A 19,162-nucleotide genomic window follows, 5' to 3' on the forward strand; every position below is an offset into this window, starting at 1 on the left:
ATTGTAAATCATAATTAATCTTTCCTCTTCGTTTTTATTAAATTCATTATCAACATTATCTAACAATCTATCCCAGTGAACTCTAGTGTTTGTTGTTTAATAAGGTGTAACAGTTCTTAGAGCTACAGGTTCATCATCAAATAGAATTAAATCAAGATTCTCATTTGATATTAAGTCATCAGACTCGGATTTTTTTAGTTTTGAATAACTAGTTAGATCTAAATTTTTAGCTAGACTTTTTTAGGTTTACTAGACCATTAGTGATTTAATTTTAGCCCTTATGGAGCTAAATGGGTAATCTGTTATATTGATTAGCTCAGACTTACTTAGTTTTGAATAAGCAGTTAGACCGTTTTTAAAGCACTTCGCAAGTCTTTTAACGTTGGCATTTTAGTTGTGTAGATATATATTTTGTAAGCTACATAAATTTTTATATCGTTTTCATTAAATAAGTCAAATGAAAGTTTTAGCGATTCACATAATATCTCCTTTTTAGCTGGCGTTTTGTTCAATGGCTCCTTCGGATCTAATATTACTTGGATACTTATTATTCTTTACACAACCATCCCAGAAAGATATTGCTGTAAATCCTTTACCTATACACTGAGAAGCTTTGCACAAGATTGAAAAGGTACTTTCAAAGCTTGTGCAAAGCAAGATTTTAAATTTTTTCTTCCGGCACAAAGTTGTAAAAGAGAGTTATGTTTGGATTTAATTCAAGTTCATCGATATTGAAAAACTATGATTTGAATGAAACAAATCTTCATTGAAGCGACCAATTCATTGTTGGGTAAAAAAGTTGTCATTCTCAGCAGAAGGATATCTAATTTAATGACAATTTAATGCTACTGTTTATCATCTTTATCAGTTTAAAATCCAACCAAATAAATCTAGGCAACTCTGGTTATGACTTTACAAATAGTCTCCAATTAAAGTTACTTGAAGTACAGGTATATTTAACTAATCACAGTCTCAATCATTAGATAATAGGTAATGTTAACTTTTGACTCTATTACTTTTAAAATTTTATTCTACTCTTCCAATGAAGGTGCTACTTCTGACATCCACCAATAAATTCTATCTAATATTTTTTTACCAACACCTGCTGCATTGTCTCTTACAACAGCATCAATATCAGACTTTCATGAAAGTGAGAGCGTTTTTAATACCATAAACAATTTTATTAAAACCTTTAGAAAATCAAAAGATGTGACATTAAGATTCTTTAAACTAAATGTACACTTTAGAAAAGGGCCTTGAGTAAAATAGGTCTGTCTCACGACAAATTCTGCATTACCTGCTACGTTAATGCTGTTGCTGAATCTTTATGACATAAATGATTTAATCCTTTAGAACTTGAAAGGTCATCAGTATATTTTAGTAAATAAGCAAACAAGTAAAAAAATAAACAAGGTCATCTGTATATTTTAGTGAATAGTTTATACATTTATTCTCTTGACATCCCAGATAATACTTGATATTTATAAATATAGATACACATTATCAAGCAAAATCATGACGATGAGCGTTTGATAATCTAATATCAAATATGAAATAACTCTGACTTGATGAGTATACATATATTAATACTCAATGTTTATTCGTATATCACCATTTAGGGGCATTTAGTTTTGTACCATTTTCTGGTTTATACATTCGATATTTATAAGAGTCAATATTTTCGTCTTTTAGATGTGCTTTAGAAATGCTTAGAATTTGCTTGTAATGCCAATGCTGAAATAATTTCTTCAAACTTGACCCTTTCACAGAGATTTCTTTGAATCTTTAGACATTTTTTATTGTAATGTATCAAGCTGAGCACAAAAATGACAAATACAATCAACAGAAAGGCTGTCAAGTACCGTAATTTGTGACAAATACACGTTTTTTTGTCATACAAAATGTCGAAATTTGGACTTAAAGTCGCCAAGTTTGGGGGTTTCACCAACTCTTCATAGATGCTTTGCAAATTTTTTGTTATATCCTATCAGGCTGAGCAAGATCAGATAGCACGCCAGCTACTGGAAACAGATTGTCTCTAGACCACCAAAGAAACAGACTGGCTCTTGCAAGGAGGCATATGAATTGGGAAACACATGATTAAGGACAGGTCTTATTACAGATGAGTTAAGGTTTTGCCTAGTAAGTTCTGATCGCCGCCCAAGAGTGTACAGAAGACCAAATGAAGGATATTTTGCTTAAAACATTCGAGAAACCACATTATTTAGACACGGCTTATTGATGGTATGGGGAGGAATATCTTCAACAACTCGCTTTTTTTGTTGATTGTTAATGTCTGACTTCTCAACAATACATAGCACACATTTTAGAACTTTTTTGGTACCTTTTGCAGCGTATATTCAACATGGATTCCTCTTTATCCAGGATAATACTAGACCACATGCAGCACTTATTGTTACTGAATACTTAAATGATGTTAATATTCAAGTTTTGGAGTGACTAGTTTGCAGTCCAGATATCCCTATAGATCATCTTTAGGACATAATTGGATGCCGTGTTAGAAGTCAATATTCACCACCTAACAGCCTAGATGAGCTGCGATAAAGTCTTATCCGCGTATGGGAAGATTTCTCTCAAGAAACGATTAGATCTTTAATTAAAAAAATGTCAGGCTGTAATAACATCGTTATTACAGGCTGGCATTTTTTTAAAAAGATGGCAACACCTGTTATTGATAAATCAAAAATATTTCAACTTTCGCTGTATTGTGAATCATTTTACTTTATTTTATTAATCGAGCCATATTTTTGGTTTTAGTCTTTTTTTTTCACCATCCTCAAACTGATTTTATTATCATCAAAGTAATTGTGTTCATGTGTTCATTTCTTAATAAGTTTGTCAAAATATATGATAGTATTGACAACAGTTAAAGTAAATCGAAAAGTATAAGTGGTGTGTAAACTTTGCGGTTAAGTGTATTTTTGTAAATGAAAGAAATTTTTTAAAGCGCTCCAAGCTCATGAAGCTTTTAACTCAAAATAATACAACATAGAAATAGCATTACCTTTTTCAATCACTACATCAAAGTCAAGAATTGTACTTAATGGTAGTAACAATATCATCAACACTTTAAAACAAAATCTTACTTCGTAAAGCTAGCTTTTGTTTTAAAACATATTTTAATGAAATGGCAAGCATTCCTTTTGAAATAGACACACCAAAACATAATAAGTCATTAGTTTCTCTATCAAGTCCAGATCCATTGTATTAAGATAGAAACAAGCTTTAACCTTTTTTTCAGCAACATCAGATAGCACACCAGCGTCAAATGCTGGTAAGACTGCTCTTGCAATTGTTGGTAAATGAGAAGATCCATAAAGTTATTAAACCTAAAAATCCACTTTTAATTTTAGTATTATAAACTTCATGGCTTTTGGTCATTTTAATATTAACTCCGTTAGCGCTTTCGAATGCGTATGCAATTTCTTTAATTTGTGTATTTTTAAAGGCAAGTATATCATTTCTCTCATCTCGATTCTTATTTTCTTCATAATTTAAACGAATACTAACAGTTCCGTTTAATGTTAAAATCTCCTCTAACTTTTTCTTATGCTTTTCAGACATTCTAATATTTACGTTTGCATACATTATATTATAATAATATAAAAGTATTATAATAAACTATTTATGCGCAGAAAGGTCCAGGCGAGCAAGCGAGCCACGCTTATCGCGGAGCACTGTCTAACGCACTGGATTTAAAGCTCTGCTAAATGTAAATAAAGTTATAATTTTTTTTTTTTTTTTCAATATTCAAATGCATAGAGTCTTGGTAATTAAGGGATTTAATATAGATAAACTATGAATAAGTTTCTCCTAATATATATAGATACTAAAATTAAATAAGTTTTCAAGATTAAACGACTAAAATTTTTCCCATTTTGTCCACCTATTGGCCCACTGTGCAACGGTGGAGAAACAAAAGCGACTGAAATAACTAACCGGTGACCGGATTGTTTAACGAGATTACGTAAAGCTCTTCAACAAATTTCTCGGAAATTTCATTAAAACTACGAACGATTTGTTTTCGATTTGAAAAAAGTTTTCGACCTATTAAAGAATATATAAAAATGTATAATAGGTTAATTACATAATGATGCTAGTTAGGTACCAAAATAAAGAATCTTCAAAACTATTTTTTGAATTGATTAATATCTCTTTCTCGACCTTTAGATGACATCATGGTATTAATATTTCAAATACTTTTTTATGAAATTGTTTGTGGTCAATTTCGTAAAGTTTCGCAATATTTCATCTTTTTAATAAAACGGAATAGAAAAATAAAGCATTTTATCAATCAAATGGTGAGGGTTAAAACATTAGCGTTTTATTAGCGGAAGGTATTACAACTTGCGGAAAGTATATATCACTATAACTTAAAGATGGAAAAAAATATACAGTATTTTGAATGAAACTTCAAATATTTTTGTCAAAATAATTTCGGTGACCATCAGTTAAGCAGCAATCCTTCCGTTGATTTTGGAAACTAAAAAGACAGAAGGAAACAATTTTAAACAAAAAATCAATTGAATTTTTTGGTTTTTTTCGAAGGAAATTGTAGCCATCTAGATGTGCTTGAAAGCTAAGTAAATTTTAAGTTTTCACATCAGTTTTTTCTTTCAAATGTTAATATTTTTCTGCTTTGTAAGAAAATTTACTTATGTATTTATTATTTGGGGTAACGAAAGTGCACTTGTTGCACTTTTCATTGTATGGCGCTCAACCACGTATTGTTTTATAATAAAGTTTAATTGTCGCAGCCCAAAAATCGTAAAGTTACAGAATTCTTAAATTTTTCAAATATAACCTTTCAAGAGGTTTTTAGGAAAACGATGAAATTGCTGAAAACGATGGAATTGTTTACTTCGCAATTGAAAGCATTAAAAGGTCTTCAATTTCGAATTGAAATAGAATACAGCAATTTATCTTAGCAACAGAATTTCAACCGAGAAAAAATTGTTCTTTGAATTCAAGTGAACTCAAGTTTTAATTTCCTGAAATAAGTTTTAAGAAAATGATGAGGGAATATTGGTGACTTATTTACCGAAAAAAATCCATTTTGTACGCTTGGACATGCGTTATAAACCAAACTATGTAAGCTATTGACGGATGCACGAATGTAACGAAAAAATGTTTGTAGTTTACGATTTCGGATGTCATGAAAATAATGACTTCGTAATTCACGAACAATTTTCCGTACATTTCAGACAAGTTTTCACGCTCAGAAAACCTATGTAACTACGAATACTTGCCTGTAGATTGCTGTGGTGTACAAATTAACCAAATCAAAACAAAGTCTTTTGTCAAATATTAAAAACTTTTCAGTTTCAAGGAAAAAATGCAAATTTAATCGATAAATTGTTAATCTCTGTTCAACTTGTGAGAGAAATATAAAATTAAAGTTACAAATAATAATTCAAAAGTTCTGTTTTTATGTAATTGTGGTATGACGTGAGTGTATCTTCTATAGATTAACTTTAAATTGTTTTTTAGAATACAAAAAATCAGCTTTTGGTTCTGCACAGAGAATTAGTTTGATCACTTTGGGGCAGGAAATAACCAATTTGTAACTTTAAATGTAAGCCTGCAATAGAGTTGTTAACCGGAATATTTCGTACAATTCCGGAAAAATAAAATTCTTGCGGAAGGATATTGAGAATCAGGAATTTTTTTTTTTCGTACCGAATTTTACGAAACAAAAAAAACGCCGATGTTCATTTCGCAAATGCCACTTACGAAATGTCGCCTTTCGCAAATTGAATTGCAAAATAAAACTATTTTGCTACTTACAAAAGTAGCGCTTACGGAAGTCGCACTTGCGGAACTAGCTCTTTCGCTAAACGACGTTTTGAAGTCTATAACAAAATTTTGTCGGCCAAACGGATATAATTGTAAAAAATAAAATTTTTATATACCAAAAGGTTTATAATAAAATTTTATTTTCAGTATTGCAACATATGAACATTTTAAGGTTTTATTTTTTGAAATAATGATAAAAAACCAAGTTTCTTTCGAAACGAAACTCTTTCGCACCGCAACTTACGAAACGGTTCTTAACAGAAAAACACTTGCGAAACGCGGTTAATTACAAATATTTAATAACGTTTTATGAATCAAATACGTATAACTAACTAGGTAACTAAAATACTAATTATTTTAATATTTGATATTGATAAGTTTCAGTTAGTAAACTTTTATAAATAAATCTAGACTTTCATAAAATATACTAAAAATGTCTTTCAATGAACAAGAGTTAAATAATGAACAAAACTTGATCATCATAAACTTTCCCATTTTGGGGGAAAAAAGAAAATTAAGAGCATGTAAGTCATTTGTTTGGGATCATGTAGATTTGCTTCAAAAAAATAATACATTTGTAATATGTCAACATTGTAAAATGAAGTATCCCGAGGACAATAGTAAATGGAAAATAAAATGGTCGGGCTATTTCACAAGCAACATAATTTGGCACCTAAAATCTGTTCATAAAATATTTGGACCATCGAATTGTAATGTCAAAAGACAAGAACTAGATGTTCTTTACGATTTAGATTTGGAAAAAAATGAAGAAATAGAAGTTGATGAAAACAGCTACAGTAATAAAAGGTTTACATTAAAAAGACAAGAAGTTATAAGTGAGAAATTGCTTGATTTCCTTCTCAAAGCCAATATGCAAATGTGCCTTGTAAATCACCAATCATTTATTGATTTTGTTAAAAGGTTAAATCAAGATTACAAACTGCCTCAACGACAAACAATATCATATACTTTAGTTCCGAAAATGGTAAGTATTTTTTACAAATATATATATATATATATATATATATATATATATATATATATATAAAACGAAGACACAACAACTATGTATGGTAATTAAAGTTTCATGCCTAGCGGCAACCATCAGCCATGAAATAATAAACATAATAAATATAACAAATATAATAAATAAAAAAAAATAACATGGTATTTCATTGCTGATGATGGCCGTTAGGCATGAAACTTTAAGTACCATACATAGTTGTTGTTTCGTCGTTTTATATATATATATATATATATTGCTCTATTTATACAAAATATTGAGCACTCTTATACGAAGAAGAGATATTGTATTTGAAAATAATACAACTTGAAATATATATATATATATATATATATATATATGTATATATAAAACGAAGAAACAACAACTATGTATGGTACTTAAAGTTTCATGCCTAGCGGCAATCATCAGCCATGAAATACAAATCAAAAATCTATAAAAACCGTTACAAATTGCAAAAATTACTGTATCGTGTGCTCTGACGTCATATTAGGAAAAAGAAGAGGAAAAGAAAAAAAGAAAGAAAGAAAGCAATAAAGAAGTAAAGAAATGAAAGAAAGCAATAGAGAAATAAAGAAAAGAAAAGAAAGAAAAGAAAAGAAAGGAAAGAAAAGAAAAGAAAAGAAAAGGAAAGAAAGAAAAGAAAGAAAAGAACGAAAAGAAAGAAAGAAAAGAAAGGAAAGAAAGAAAGAAAGAAAGAAAAGAAAAGAAAGAAATAATATAGGCCTAGTCACCAGTATCAAATTTCGAAAGAAGGAATTTATTTCTATGCCTGCATTTTGAAACCAATTCGTTCTTCTTATTCAATAAGGTACCTTCATTAAACATAATAATCATGTACTTCTCATGCAGGCATAGCATGCAACATTTTGTGGCCGGGTTGTACGATTTGCAATGTTTGATTATCTTCCACTTAACGATAGGTGTGAAATTTTCTTCTTTCATTTTCCATATTTCTTTCGATAGTTCTGTGTCGTTCTTACATTTTTCAATGTTAAAGGATTTTTGGTGGTTCGCATACCTTAGTTTGAAAGGTGTTTCGCTGATGCCGTAATATATTTTTTCTTTCATTACTGGGTTGCTGGAAGAGATGGTGGCTTGGTAGACTATGTTTTTTGTAAGACAATTTTGATGTAAAGGACACTCAGTTTTATTGATGCAATTACAGGTTTTTTCTGTAATGTTGGGGTTTTTTTGCTGCTGGTTTTTTTGCTGCTGGTTTTTTTGCTGCTGGTTTTTTTGCAGAATGCTTTGGTTGTGGGAATTTATGATGTCTTTTATGTTCGGCATGCAGCTGTAGCTCACTTTAATGTAATTTCTATTGAAAATCTTATGGAGTTTGTGGGTTACTGGGAAATGTTTGTCGACCAGGTTTAAAAACCGCTTTCCTATATTTGTGCAAACATTTTTGCTGTAAGGAGGATTGAACCAGATAATTCTTCGCTTACGACTTTTGTTGTTAACAGGTTGTAAATTGGGGATGTATATAAGCTTTTGGTCGTAACCTGATTTTTCTAAGGCTTCCTCATACATATAAGAAGAATTTCTGAAGATTTGTTCGCTAGATGAATTGGCAGACAATCGTAGCTCGATGGAATGCGGGATCTGCTTTAAAATGTTAGGAGGATGGTTGGATTCAGCATGAATATAGCTTAAAACATTTTTAGGTTTACTATAAGGCCGGAAAGAGCAGTCATTGAGGTTTAAAGTGACGTCAAGATAATTGACAATTTTCAAATTACATTGGATGGAAATAAGTAAGCGATTGTCTTTGAAGATTTGAACAAAGTGCTTTTTTATTCTTTCCATTTGCGTGCCGCTGGTGTTTTTAAATATAGCTAAACCATCGTCTCGATATAGTCCAAAATCAGCTTTGTTATAATGTTGCGATAGTTGGAAAAGTAGGAAAATGCCAACAAGTTCACAAACCTCGGCACCGTAAAAAGCACCCATGGTAACATCAAACAAACCGCTTTTTTTTTAACCCAAACTTGATCATTATTAAAGAGTATCAATTTTCTTGCGTGTTTGATAATCATTTTTTGATCATTATTAATTGTTACGTGCTTCTCAGCAAAGCTAATTGCGTTGTTTAAAAGATTTTCATTGATTGAAGGGTAGAAGTCATTTATGTCAAAGATAAGAAACTTATACAGGTGTTTTTCAGTGATTATCTTAAACCAATCAGTGACATTTTGCGTACATATCCATTGATTGAGACCAAGTATACGTTTGATATCATGGTTTATTTTTGATAGTATATTTTTACTGATTCTTCCAATTTCATTTTTAGCAGGGTTTAGTAGTCTGACTGTAGGGTTGTTTATAAAGTTCTCATTGTGGTCTTTCAGGGTTAAAAAAACCTGAAAGACCACAAAGAGAACTTTGTAAACAACCTAAAACATAATATTAAATTAAACATAATAATCATGTACAAGTACATGATTATTATGTTTAATGAAGGTACCTTATTGAATAAGAAGAACGAATTGGTTTCAAAATGCAGGCATAGAAATAAATTCCTTCTTTCGAAATTTGATACTGGTGACTAGGCCTATATTATTTCTTTCTTTTCTTTTCTTTCTTTCTTTCTTTCTTTCTTTCCTTTCTTTTCTTTCTTTCTTTTCGTTCTTTTCTTTCTTTTCTTTTCTTTCCTTTCTTTTCTTTTCTTTCTTTGCTTTTCTTTATTTCTCTATTGCTTTCTTTCATTTCTTTACTTCTTTATTGCTTTCTTTCTTTCTTTTTTTCTTTTCCTCCTCTTTTTCCTAATATGACGTCAGAGCACACGATACAGTAATTTTTGCAATTTGTAACGGTTTTTATAGATTTTTTATTTGTATTTTATGGCTGATGATTGCCGCTAGGCATGAAACTTCAAGTACCATACATAGTTGTTGTTTCTTCGTTATATATATATATATATATATATATATATATATATATATATATATATATATATATATATATATATATATATATATATATATATATATATATATATATATATATATATATATATATTTCTCTATTTATACAAAATATTGAGCACTCTTATACGAACAAGAGATATTGTATTTAAAAATAATACAACTTGAAATAGCTATATATATATATATATATATACATATATATATATATATATATATAGATAGATATATAGATAGATAGATAACTATGTTATTTTAAGTATGAAAGAGTAAAGATAAATGTACAAAAAGATATGAACGATTTATCATATGGTTCGCTCACACACGATATTTGGACTTCAATTTCGCAAGAAGCCTATTTAAGTGCAACTTTTCATTATGTTGATAAAAATTATCGTCTTTGTAGTCGAGTTCTGGGTTTATATCACTTGACCGAATCACATAAATCTCCATACATCACTTCAAAAATCAAAGAAATATTGAAAGAATGGAATATCGAAAATAAGGTACACAATTATAGAAAATTAACCCATAGATTGCAAATGCAGTGAAGGCTTGTAGAAACCTACATTTTTTTCAAATATATCACAAGAAGAGTATGGATTATAAAAATTTTTTTTTTAAATTTAGGCTCTATACGCTGTAGCAGACTCTGGATTTAACATGAAAAAAGCTTTAACAGATTTAGATCCTCTATTAAAATATTTTCCATGCGTTGGTCATAAAATAAAATCATGCGCAGTCGATTTTTTAAAAAAATTTAATATCAAACGATATACCAACTGTAAGGGTATGTACTTTTTTAAATTATTTTTAATACTATGTTTATTATTGTTATAAATAAATATTGTAATGTTATAGGGAGAAATATCATAAATATAAAAAAGTTTAATGAAGATGACGAATTACGAACAATCGAGATAACAGAAGCTGAAGCTCGAAAATATGAAGAAAATAATTTACTTAAAGATAAACTTAATAGCTTAATTGCAAAGTGCAAATCATTAGTTGGTTTATTTAGACATAGTGAAGGTAATTATTTTATACAAACTTTTCAGAATTAATGTTTTTGATATTGTTAGAGCATAAATTATTGATTACATTATTCAGTTCATTATTTATTATTATTTAATATCTCTATATTAAAATATAGGATTAACGAAAAACAAGATATCTCTATATTAAAATATAGACTTAAAGAAAAACAAGATATATTACAATATGACGTTAAGATAAAATTAGTGCAAGATGTTAAAACAAGATGGAATTCAACATATGATATGCTTGATTCAATTTTTTCAAATAAAGATGCTTTATTAACTATGAAATATGAAAATGGTGCTGAATACATTTTTCAATATGTGCCTTCAGATGACGAGTTTATAATAATAAATGACTTTGCAATTTGTTTGAATCACTAAAAGATTTGACAGTAAGCTTGAGTGGTCGAAATTATCCTACATTTTCTTTATTATTTCCAGCTCACGGTTATCATGGAATCCAATATTGCCCACCTAGCTGACCCAAGAATGCCACTTATATGGGGTGATAGTGTACACATCCCAGGGTCACCTGGTGCAAATTTTAAAATCTTTTAGGTACGTCTGCGGGAAAAAAGTGACTTTGAAGTTACAAAAATGGAAAAAATTTACCTTCTTTTTTGACATAGCAAAACCGCTATAAAATCCATACTATTAATCATAGACCAATAAAATTTGGTGGCAATGTAGCCTATGCCAATACCAAGATTTGGGTGAAAGTTTATCCCAATCCCTGCAGTATAACAAAAGTTATGGTAGTTTTAGTGTTGATTTTTTGTTAATTTTTTCACTTCCAGTGCAAAACTTTACTAATTACTGCCTATTACAAGCCCCCAGGCCATAATGTGGCTAACACATGTGCTCTAGTTGAATATACCAACAATATTGTAAAATAAGAATTTTGATGTTCTTACCAAAATTTTTGGTTTCGGGGGTCAAAACTGTTGTTCTTCAATGAGCCCTATTTACACCATATGGACCTTTTTCTATATAAAACATTATATGACAGTACTATTAGTGCCCCATAAGCTTTCTTTTAACTAAACTACTACCTTAGAAGTTAGTTGAGACATTTTAACAGATTTTTTTGATAAAAATTGTAAAAAATCTTGACATTTTTTACTCTAGTAAAATTGCGCTTATTCTACACATGGATTTAGCCCTGAGGATTTGTGAGCAAAGCAAAGAAATGTGTTGAAAACCTTTTGCATGTGATTTTTAACTGGTCAACATGTATTGTGTGTTGAAAAACCCATTTCATACATAAAATCACCTAAAAATGCCTAGAATTTCCTTTGTGTTTTGTTTTCAAAATCATTATCAAATGTACAAGTTGTAAAGTTCAATAAATTTACACTAACAGTGAATTAATTTCTAAAATTTATTCAACTCTATTCTTTTGTTGTGATATCTTCACGCTCTTTAACTTATTTGACATGACATTTAAAGCACTGGTCAGCTAACTATTCTCAAAATGAACATTTTTTCTACTCTATCATAAGATATGCTTAAATTCAGTTTCAAAGTTTTAAGTGTTTTAATTTTAGTCTTGGTCCATTTTTGCTTTTACAATGATTAGAAAAATAAAAGGGTTTTGCATAAGAAGAATTAACAATATCAACCCATCATCACTTGAATAAGAGCGTACATGATTGATTTGAATTTTGCTTTGATTTTGTACGCTGTGACGTACATATCGTAAAAAGTTAAAATCATAACATGACTTTGTTTTTGTGGCACTGAACTGAAACGTTTGCAGAAATATCCAAAATTATTAAACCTTTCACTTGAAAATCGTTGTTTGTGGTAAAAAATTTTGTTTTTCATTTTTTATAATATACAAATTGTTAGGCTGAAGTAATTGGATTGATTTAGGTAAATATGTAGCTCTACATATAGCAATATGTTATTTATTTGAAATACACCTACCTCAATGTGACGTATATGTTATTGTGTTAAATTCACATTATCAAAGATGGCAGGATTCTAAAGATTATCATTATCTTGAACTCCAATCAAAATAAATCCAGGCATCTCTTATGATGACATTACAGAGAATCTTATAGTAATGTTAATAATGGCATAGCATTGCCAGAATTCTTAATGTTTGTCTATCATATTCTTCAATTTCATATTATAGCTCAATTTGTTTAGGTACACAGCTACAATCCACTGACTCTTTAAGATGCCAAATCAGGCAAGAAACCATGAGCAGAACAGAAAGTGTGTCTGCATGCTCTGCCTTCAAAAATGTGGCCGACAGATGACTGCTTTTCAGGCTGAACGAGTTTGTCGTATTTACCAGACAAATCTTGATGGGTGTGACTCTTGTGTGCCTCAAGGTCTTTGTGAATCATGCAGAACTGCCTTAAGACGAAAAGAGGAAGGAAAGGATGTTGCTTTGCCAAAGTTGTTTGATTTCAAATCTATCCGAGTCAGAGCTAAAACACGCAGTCATGTGTGTGACTGCTTGATTTGCAAAATTGGACAGTCTAGGTTCCCAGAAAAAGCTGAACCTAATGAAAAAATGAAAGTGAATCAAATACCAGCTGTGAGATGCAGTACCTGCCTCAGCCCATTAGGTAAGGGGTTACCACATCATTGTTCTCAGTTAAAGTTCAGGGAAAATATACAAAAATTGGCTTCATTAGATCCCAAAGCTGCAGAACAGATAGCATCCAATGTGATTGAAAATAAGGTAGCATCTCCAAAAGCCACATTTCGTTTAGCAAAAGCATCTGGGGGTCATCCACTCCCTGTTACTCCAGGTACAATGTCAGCAAAAATTAGTTATAATATTATAACTTTGTAAGTGATTAATTATAAAATGATTGTTTTTGTAATTTTTGTTTGCTGGAGGTAATAAATGCAAATTTTCTATAGGGTCAAGTGCAGCAAGATCACATTCTGCCACATCAACATTGACAACCCAAGACCTCATCAATGTACAAATTAACACTGCCCTCTCCAACAATGGGATCAAAAAGTTAGTGAAAACTGTTCATCAGTCATCAGACAAGAAGATGGTTGAGCCCAACTTTTATACCAATTTTCAAATGGCTGGTCAACAACTGAAGGAGTTTTTTACTTTTACAGACTTAAAAACCACAGATTCCAAAGGTTGTGACACAACCCATGTTGTTGTTCATTGCAAAGATTTGTCTGTTCTGGTTAGTCAAGTCATTCAATCTAGAAAAACTTCAGGTGGCTACTTTGTCAAATTAGGAATTGATGGAGGCAAAGGTTTCCTCAAGTTTTGTGTCAGTGTTATTGAGAGTTCCACAGAACAAGATAAATCGAACTCACCACCTAAAAATCGACTTTTGAGTTCCAGAGCGGCAAAAGCAACAAGTGTGAAAAGACAAATTCTTGTAGCAGTCTCTGAAGATTTGCCAGAAACTCATTCTAATATTCAAAAGGTCTGGTCACTCATCAATGCAGATGCTCTGAAGATGATTATTGCATGTGACATGAAAGTTGCCAACATTATTTGTGGACTTCAAACACACTCAAGCATGCACCCTTGTTGTTGGTGTGATATTGACTCAAAGAACCTTACTTGCAGAGGCAGTTTAAGAATACTTGGTTCAGTCAAAAGAAATCTCAAGTCTTTTGAAAAATTGGGTGGAGTGTTGGCCAAGGCCAAAATGTTTTGCAATTTTGTTCACAAGTCAATTATCAATGGACCTAAAGATACACTGATTCTAGACATCATTCCACCAATGGAGTTACACCTTCTTTTGGGCACAGTCAATCAGCTCTTCAAAATTCTCAAAACTGTGTGGTCTGATGCTGAAAAGTGGCCAGCCATGCTTCACATTCAACAAAGCCCGTATCATGGCGGACACTTTAAAGGCAATGAATGCAGAAAATTGTTGAAAAATGTTGATGTTTTACAATGTCTTGCTGAAGAAACTTCCAACACCCAAGTTCTTGCTGTCATTGAAGCTTTCAAAAAGTTTAATTTGGTTGTGAATTCATGCTTTGGAAATGTACTAGAAAAGGATTTTTCTGTCAAGATTGATCAATTTAAAGCTACATATTTGGCAATCAAACTTGGAAGCATTACGCCCAAAATCCACACAGTATTCCATCGCATCAAGGACTTTGTAAACATAAAACAATTGCCCTTAGGACAATTCAGTGAACAGGCTGTTGAGACTGCACATCAAGATTTTCACCAGCATTGGTCAAGATACAAAAGAGATAAAACCCACCCTGACCAGTTAAAAATCACATGCAAAAGGTTTTCAACACATTTCTTTGCTTTGCTCACAAATCCTCAGGGCTAAATCCATGTGTAGAATAAGCGCAATTTTACTAGAGTAAAAAATGTCAAGATTTTTTACAATTTTTATCAAAAAAATCTGTTAAAATGTCTCAACTAACTTCTAAGGTAGTAGTTTAGTTAAAAGAAAGCTTATGGGGCACTAATAGTACTGTCATATAATGTTTTATATAGAAAAAGGTCCATATGGTGTAAATAGGGCTCATTGAAGAACAACAGTTTTGACCCCCGAAACCAAAAATTTTGGTAAGAACATCAAAATTCTTATTTTACAATATTGTTGGTATATTCAACTAGAGCACATGTGTTAGCCACATTATGGCCTGGGGGCTTGTAATAGGCAGTAATTAGTAAAGTTTTGCACTGGAAGTGAAAAAATTAACAAAAAATCAACACTAAAACTACCATAACTTTTGTTATACTGCAGGGATTGGGATAAACTTTCACCCAAATCTTGGTATTGGCATAGGCTACATTGCCACCAAATTTTATTGGTCTATGATTAATAGTATGGATTTTATAGCGGTTTTGCTATGTCAAAAAAGAAGGTAAATTTTTTCCATTTTTGTAACTTCAAAGTCACTTTTTTCCCGCAGACGTACCTAAAAGATTTTAAAATTTGCACCAGGTGACCCTGGGATGTGTACACTATCACCCCATATAAGTGGCATTCTTGGGTCAGCTAGGTGGGCAATATTGGATTTCATGATAACCGTGAGCTGTTTACAGTTTATTGAATAGTAAAATAGCTAATATGGAATTCTCTACAGATCTAATAGAAGCATTAAAATTTCAGTTACTAAATTCTTTAAAAAGTTGCCTAAATTATATTTTAACTGATGATATTTTTGTGGCAGCTACTTATCTTGATTTTCGATATAAAAAATTTGAATTTGTGGAAGATATAACCCAACGTCTTGGTTTAATAATTCGAGCAAAAAATTTTATTAAAAAAATATTAACACCGCAGATGCAACAAGTTAGTTTTTCATCGCAAAATGCCATTCATTTAACACCATCAATTCCATCAAACCAGTTGTCAAATAATGCGAGTAATGGAAATGCACCAAGACATAAAATGCACCATTACTTTTGTATCACAATTAACGGATAAATTTTTCATAAAACCATGTACAAATCTGCTTGTGGATTAAATTCATCAAATAAACTTGGAATTCGAAAAGTATGACGGACATTTAATGATGGTTAATGAGAGAAACAAATTAGCTATAGAAGAAAATGGGTGTATGGCCTTTTATCAAACAGGTGACACCTATAAACTTATAACGCTAGCTTGTAAAATGATTTTGTGCTTAAGTGCAACTCCAGTTGCATCCGAAAGTTTATTTAGTGTAGCAGGAATTATACAAGATGAACAAAGAAACCGGTTACATCCCATGCTTTTGAGTTTTATAAAGTTAAACATTATGCAGAAATATTAATTTCAACTTTCAATTAACTATTAACGATTTTTATATATTGATTTTAGCAACACTTTTTATTATATTTGTCAAATAATTATCTTATTAACGAAATAATTATCTTAATAACGTAATAATTGTTTTAATAACGCAATAATTAAACTTTTATTAACATGTTAACATTAAATAACCAAATCTTAAATTTTAATGAAAGATTTTTTATTGCAGAAATTGAGTTGTTTTGAATGAGTCGGTGTAAAAAAAGAGGTCATTATCGAACTAATTTTTAATATAAACTTGTCATTAGTGTAACTCAAAGCAGTTTTTCTCCTGTTCCTTTCTTTATATTCATTACTTACCCGAAGTTGTGAGAGAGCAGTTAATTAGTCCCTGAGTCAGTAAGTTAATGGAAAAAAAGAGACGGTTTTATACGAATAAAATTCCGTGATTGGGAAACAATGCTTCAGTTGAAATCAAAAAAAAGACATAATTTAAGTACGTACGCTTTAATTTTGATCCTCCCCTTCCCCTCAATTTTCAACATCCCAGCGTTATTGGGACTATACAACCGCTGAAAGTTTTAAAGCTCTAGCTAATTTGGAGAGCAGTAAAAAATTAGTTGCAAGATTTTGCAGCAAAAAAGCGGGTACGTACAATACAACCCTTTCCCGGGTCTTCGCCCCTGGAAATAATTTTAACATAGAAGCTCACCAGGACTCTACAAGCACTGAAAGTTTCAGAGCTATAACTAGTCTGAAAAATAGTGATAAATTAATAAAAAATGTAATGGAACCAAATATTTTTTTAAGATTTTATATATGAGAATATAAATAGTAAGCCTCCATTTCTGCAAAGCCAAAGACAATAAACAACCGAAAGTCGGAAGTGAACCAAAGTCGGTACTTGATAAATATTAATGCATATAAACACTGGCATAGAGACATGTTGCGGAGGGAGCGTTGCCCTTTCCCTCAAAACTAACTCAAAGTTTCAGTTTTTTCTAATAAGATTTCAGCTGCGTCAGGCCCCCTAATTTCTGTCTCAGCGCCCTCCCCCCTCCTAACTTAGAAGTACATATATATGTATGTATGTATGTATGTATGTATGTATGTATGTATGTATGTATGTATGTATGTATGTATGTATGTATGTATGTATGTATGTATGTATGTATGTATGTATGTATGTATGTATGTATGTATGTATGTATGTATGTATGTATGTATGTATGTATGTATGTATGTATGTATGTATGTATGTATGTATGTATGTATGTATGCATGCATGCATGCATGTATGTATGTATGTATGTATGTATGTATGTATGTATGTATGTATGTATGTATGTATGTATGTATGTATGTATGTATGTATGTATGTATGTATGTATGTATGTATGTATGTATGTATGTATGTATGTATGTATGTATGTATGTATGTATGTATGTATGTATGTATGTATGTATGTATGTATGTATGTATGTATGTATGTATGTATGTATGTATGTATGTATGTATGTATGTATGTATGTATGTATGTATGTATGTATGTATGTATGTATGTATGTATGTATGTATGTATGTATGTACATATATATGTATGTATGTATGTATGTATGTATGTATGTATGTATGTATGTATGTATGTATGTATGTATGTATGTATGTATGTATGTATGTATGTATGTATGTATGTATGTATGTATGTATGTATGTATGTATGTATGTATGTATGTATGTATGTATGTATGTATGTATGTATGTACATATATATGTATGTATGTATGTATGTATGTATGTATGTATGTATGTATGTATGTATGTATGTATGTATGTATGTATGTATGTATGTATGTATGTATGTATGTATGTATGTATGTATGTATGTATGTATGTATGTATGTATGTATGTATGTATGTATATATGTATGTATGTATGTATGTATGTATGTATGTATGTATGTATGTATGTATGTATGTATGTATGTATGTATGTATGTATGTATGTATGTATGTATGTATGTATGTATGTATGTATATATGTATGTATATATATACAGATATATATGTAAAAACTATTGAAGAATCATTTAACAATATTATTCAAATAATAAATAATGATATTTTTTTGTATAACAGTTTAATGAATGCTTTTGAATCTTCTCCGTAAGCGCACATTCCGAAACGCTCCTTCCGTAAGGAACTGTTTCGCAAGTATTCTTTCGAAATGCTTTGTTTCGCAATAGCAACTTGAAATACGGAAGATAAAAATGCGAAATTTTCGTAAGTTTTTGTTTGCGGCGAACAACCCTAGGTTAATATCCGTTTTTTTGTTGTTTTAAGTCACTGTGCGTTGTTTTAAATATTTAAAAAAAATAGTTTTCAGTGAATATTTTATCGGAGTATTTTACTGAAAACAGTTTCTTTGCATTAAAGATAAACATACAAGAAGTGTTTAAAAAAGTTTGTAAAAGGGAAGTAAAAAAGTGAAAAAAAGCAATTGAAAAACATTACAAATATTATTAGCATAAATATGAAAAGCAACACATGCAATACGTACATTACTTTACAGAAGTCTTTTATTCTGTGTTGCGTTATAAAGCAAAAAAAAGATATTTTTTTTACAGCTACCAATTATTTTAGGA

General features: G+C 30.4%; 1 protein-coding gene and 1 pseudogene across 1 annotated transcript; both read left to right on the forward strand.

Annotated features, from left to right (window-relative positions):
• LOC149884326 (uncharacterized) overlaps positions 1 to 19,162 on the forward strand; it is a 395,582-nt pseudogene that overhangs the window by 78,271 nt on the left and 298,149 nt on the right.
• On the forward strand, positions 6,723 to 11,155 carry LOC145190124 (uncharacterized). Its single transcript, XM_090098127.1, has 5 exons — positions 6,723 to 6,802; positions 10,029 to 10,274; positions 10,399 to 10,558; positions 10,630 to 10,800; positions 10,922 to 11,155. Exons 1-5 carry the CDS (start codon positions 6,800 to 6,802, stop codon positions 10,951 to 10,953), a joined length of 612 nt encoding a protein of 203 aa, XP_089954253.1. The 5' UTR covers positions 6,723 to 6,799; the 3' UTR covers positions 10,954 to 11,155.

The sequence above is a fragment of the Hydra viridissima genome, unplaced genomic scaffold (assembly GCF_058129835.1).
Source record: "Hydra viridissima isolate aposymbiotic clone 2 unplaced genomic scaffold, HvirCarnegie_v1 scaffold_9, whole genome shotgun sequence".
In the NCBI taxonomy this organism is placed as follows: Eukaryota; Metazoa; Cnidaria; class Hydrozoa; order Anthoathecata; family Hydridae; genus Hydra; species Hydra viridissima.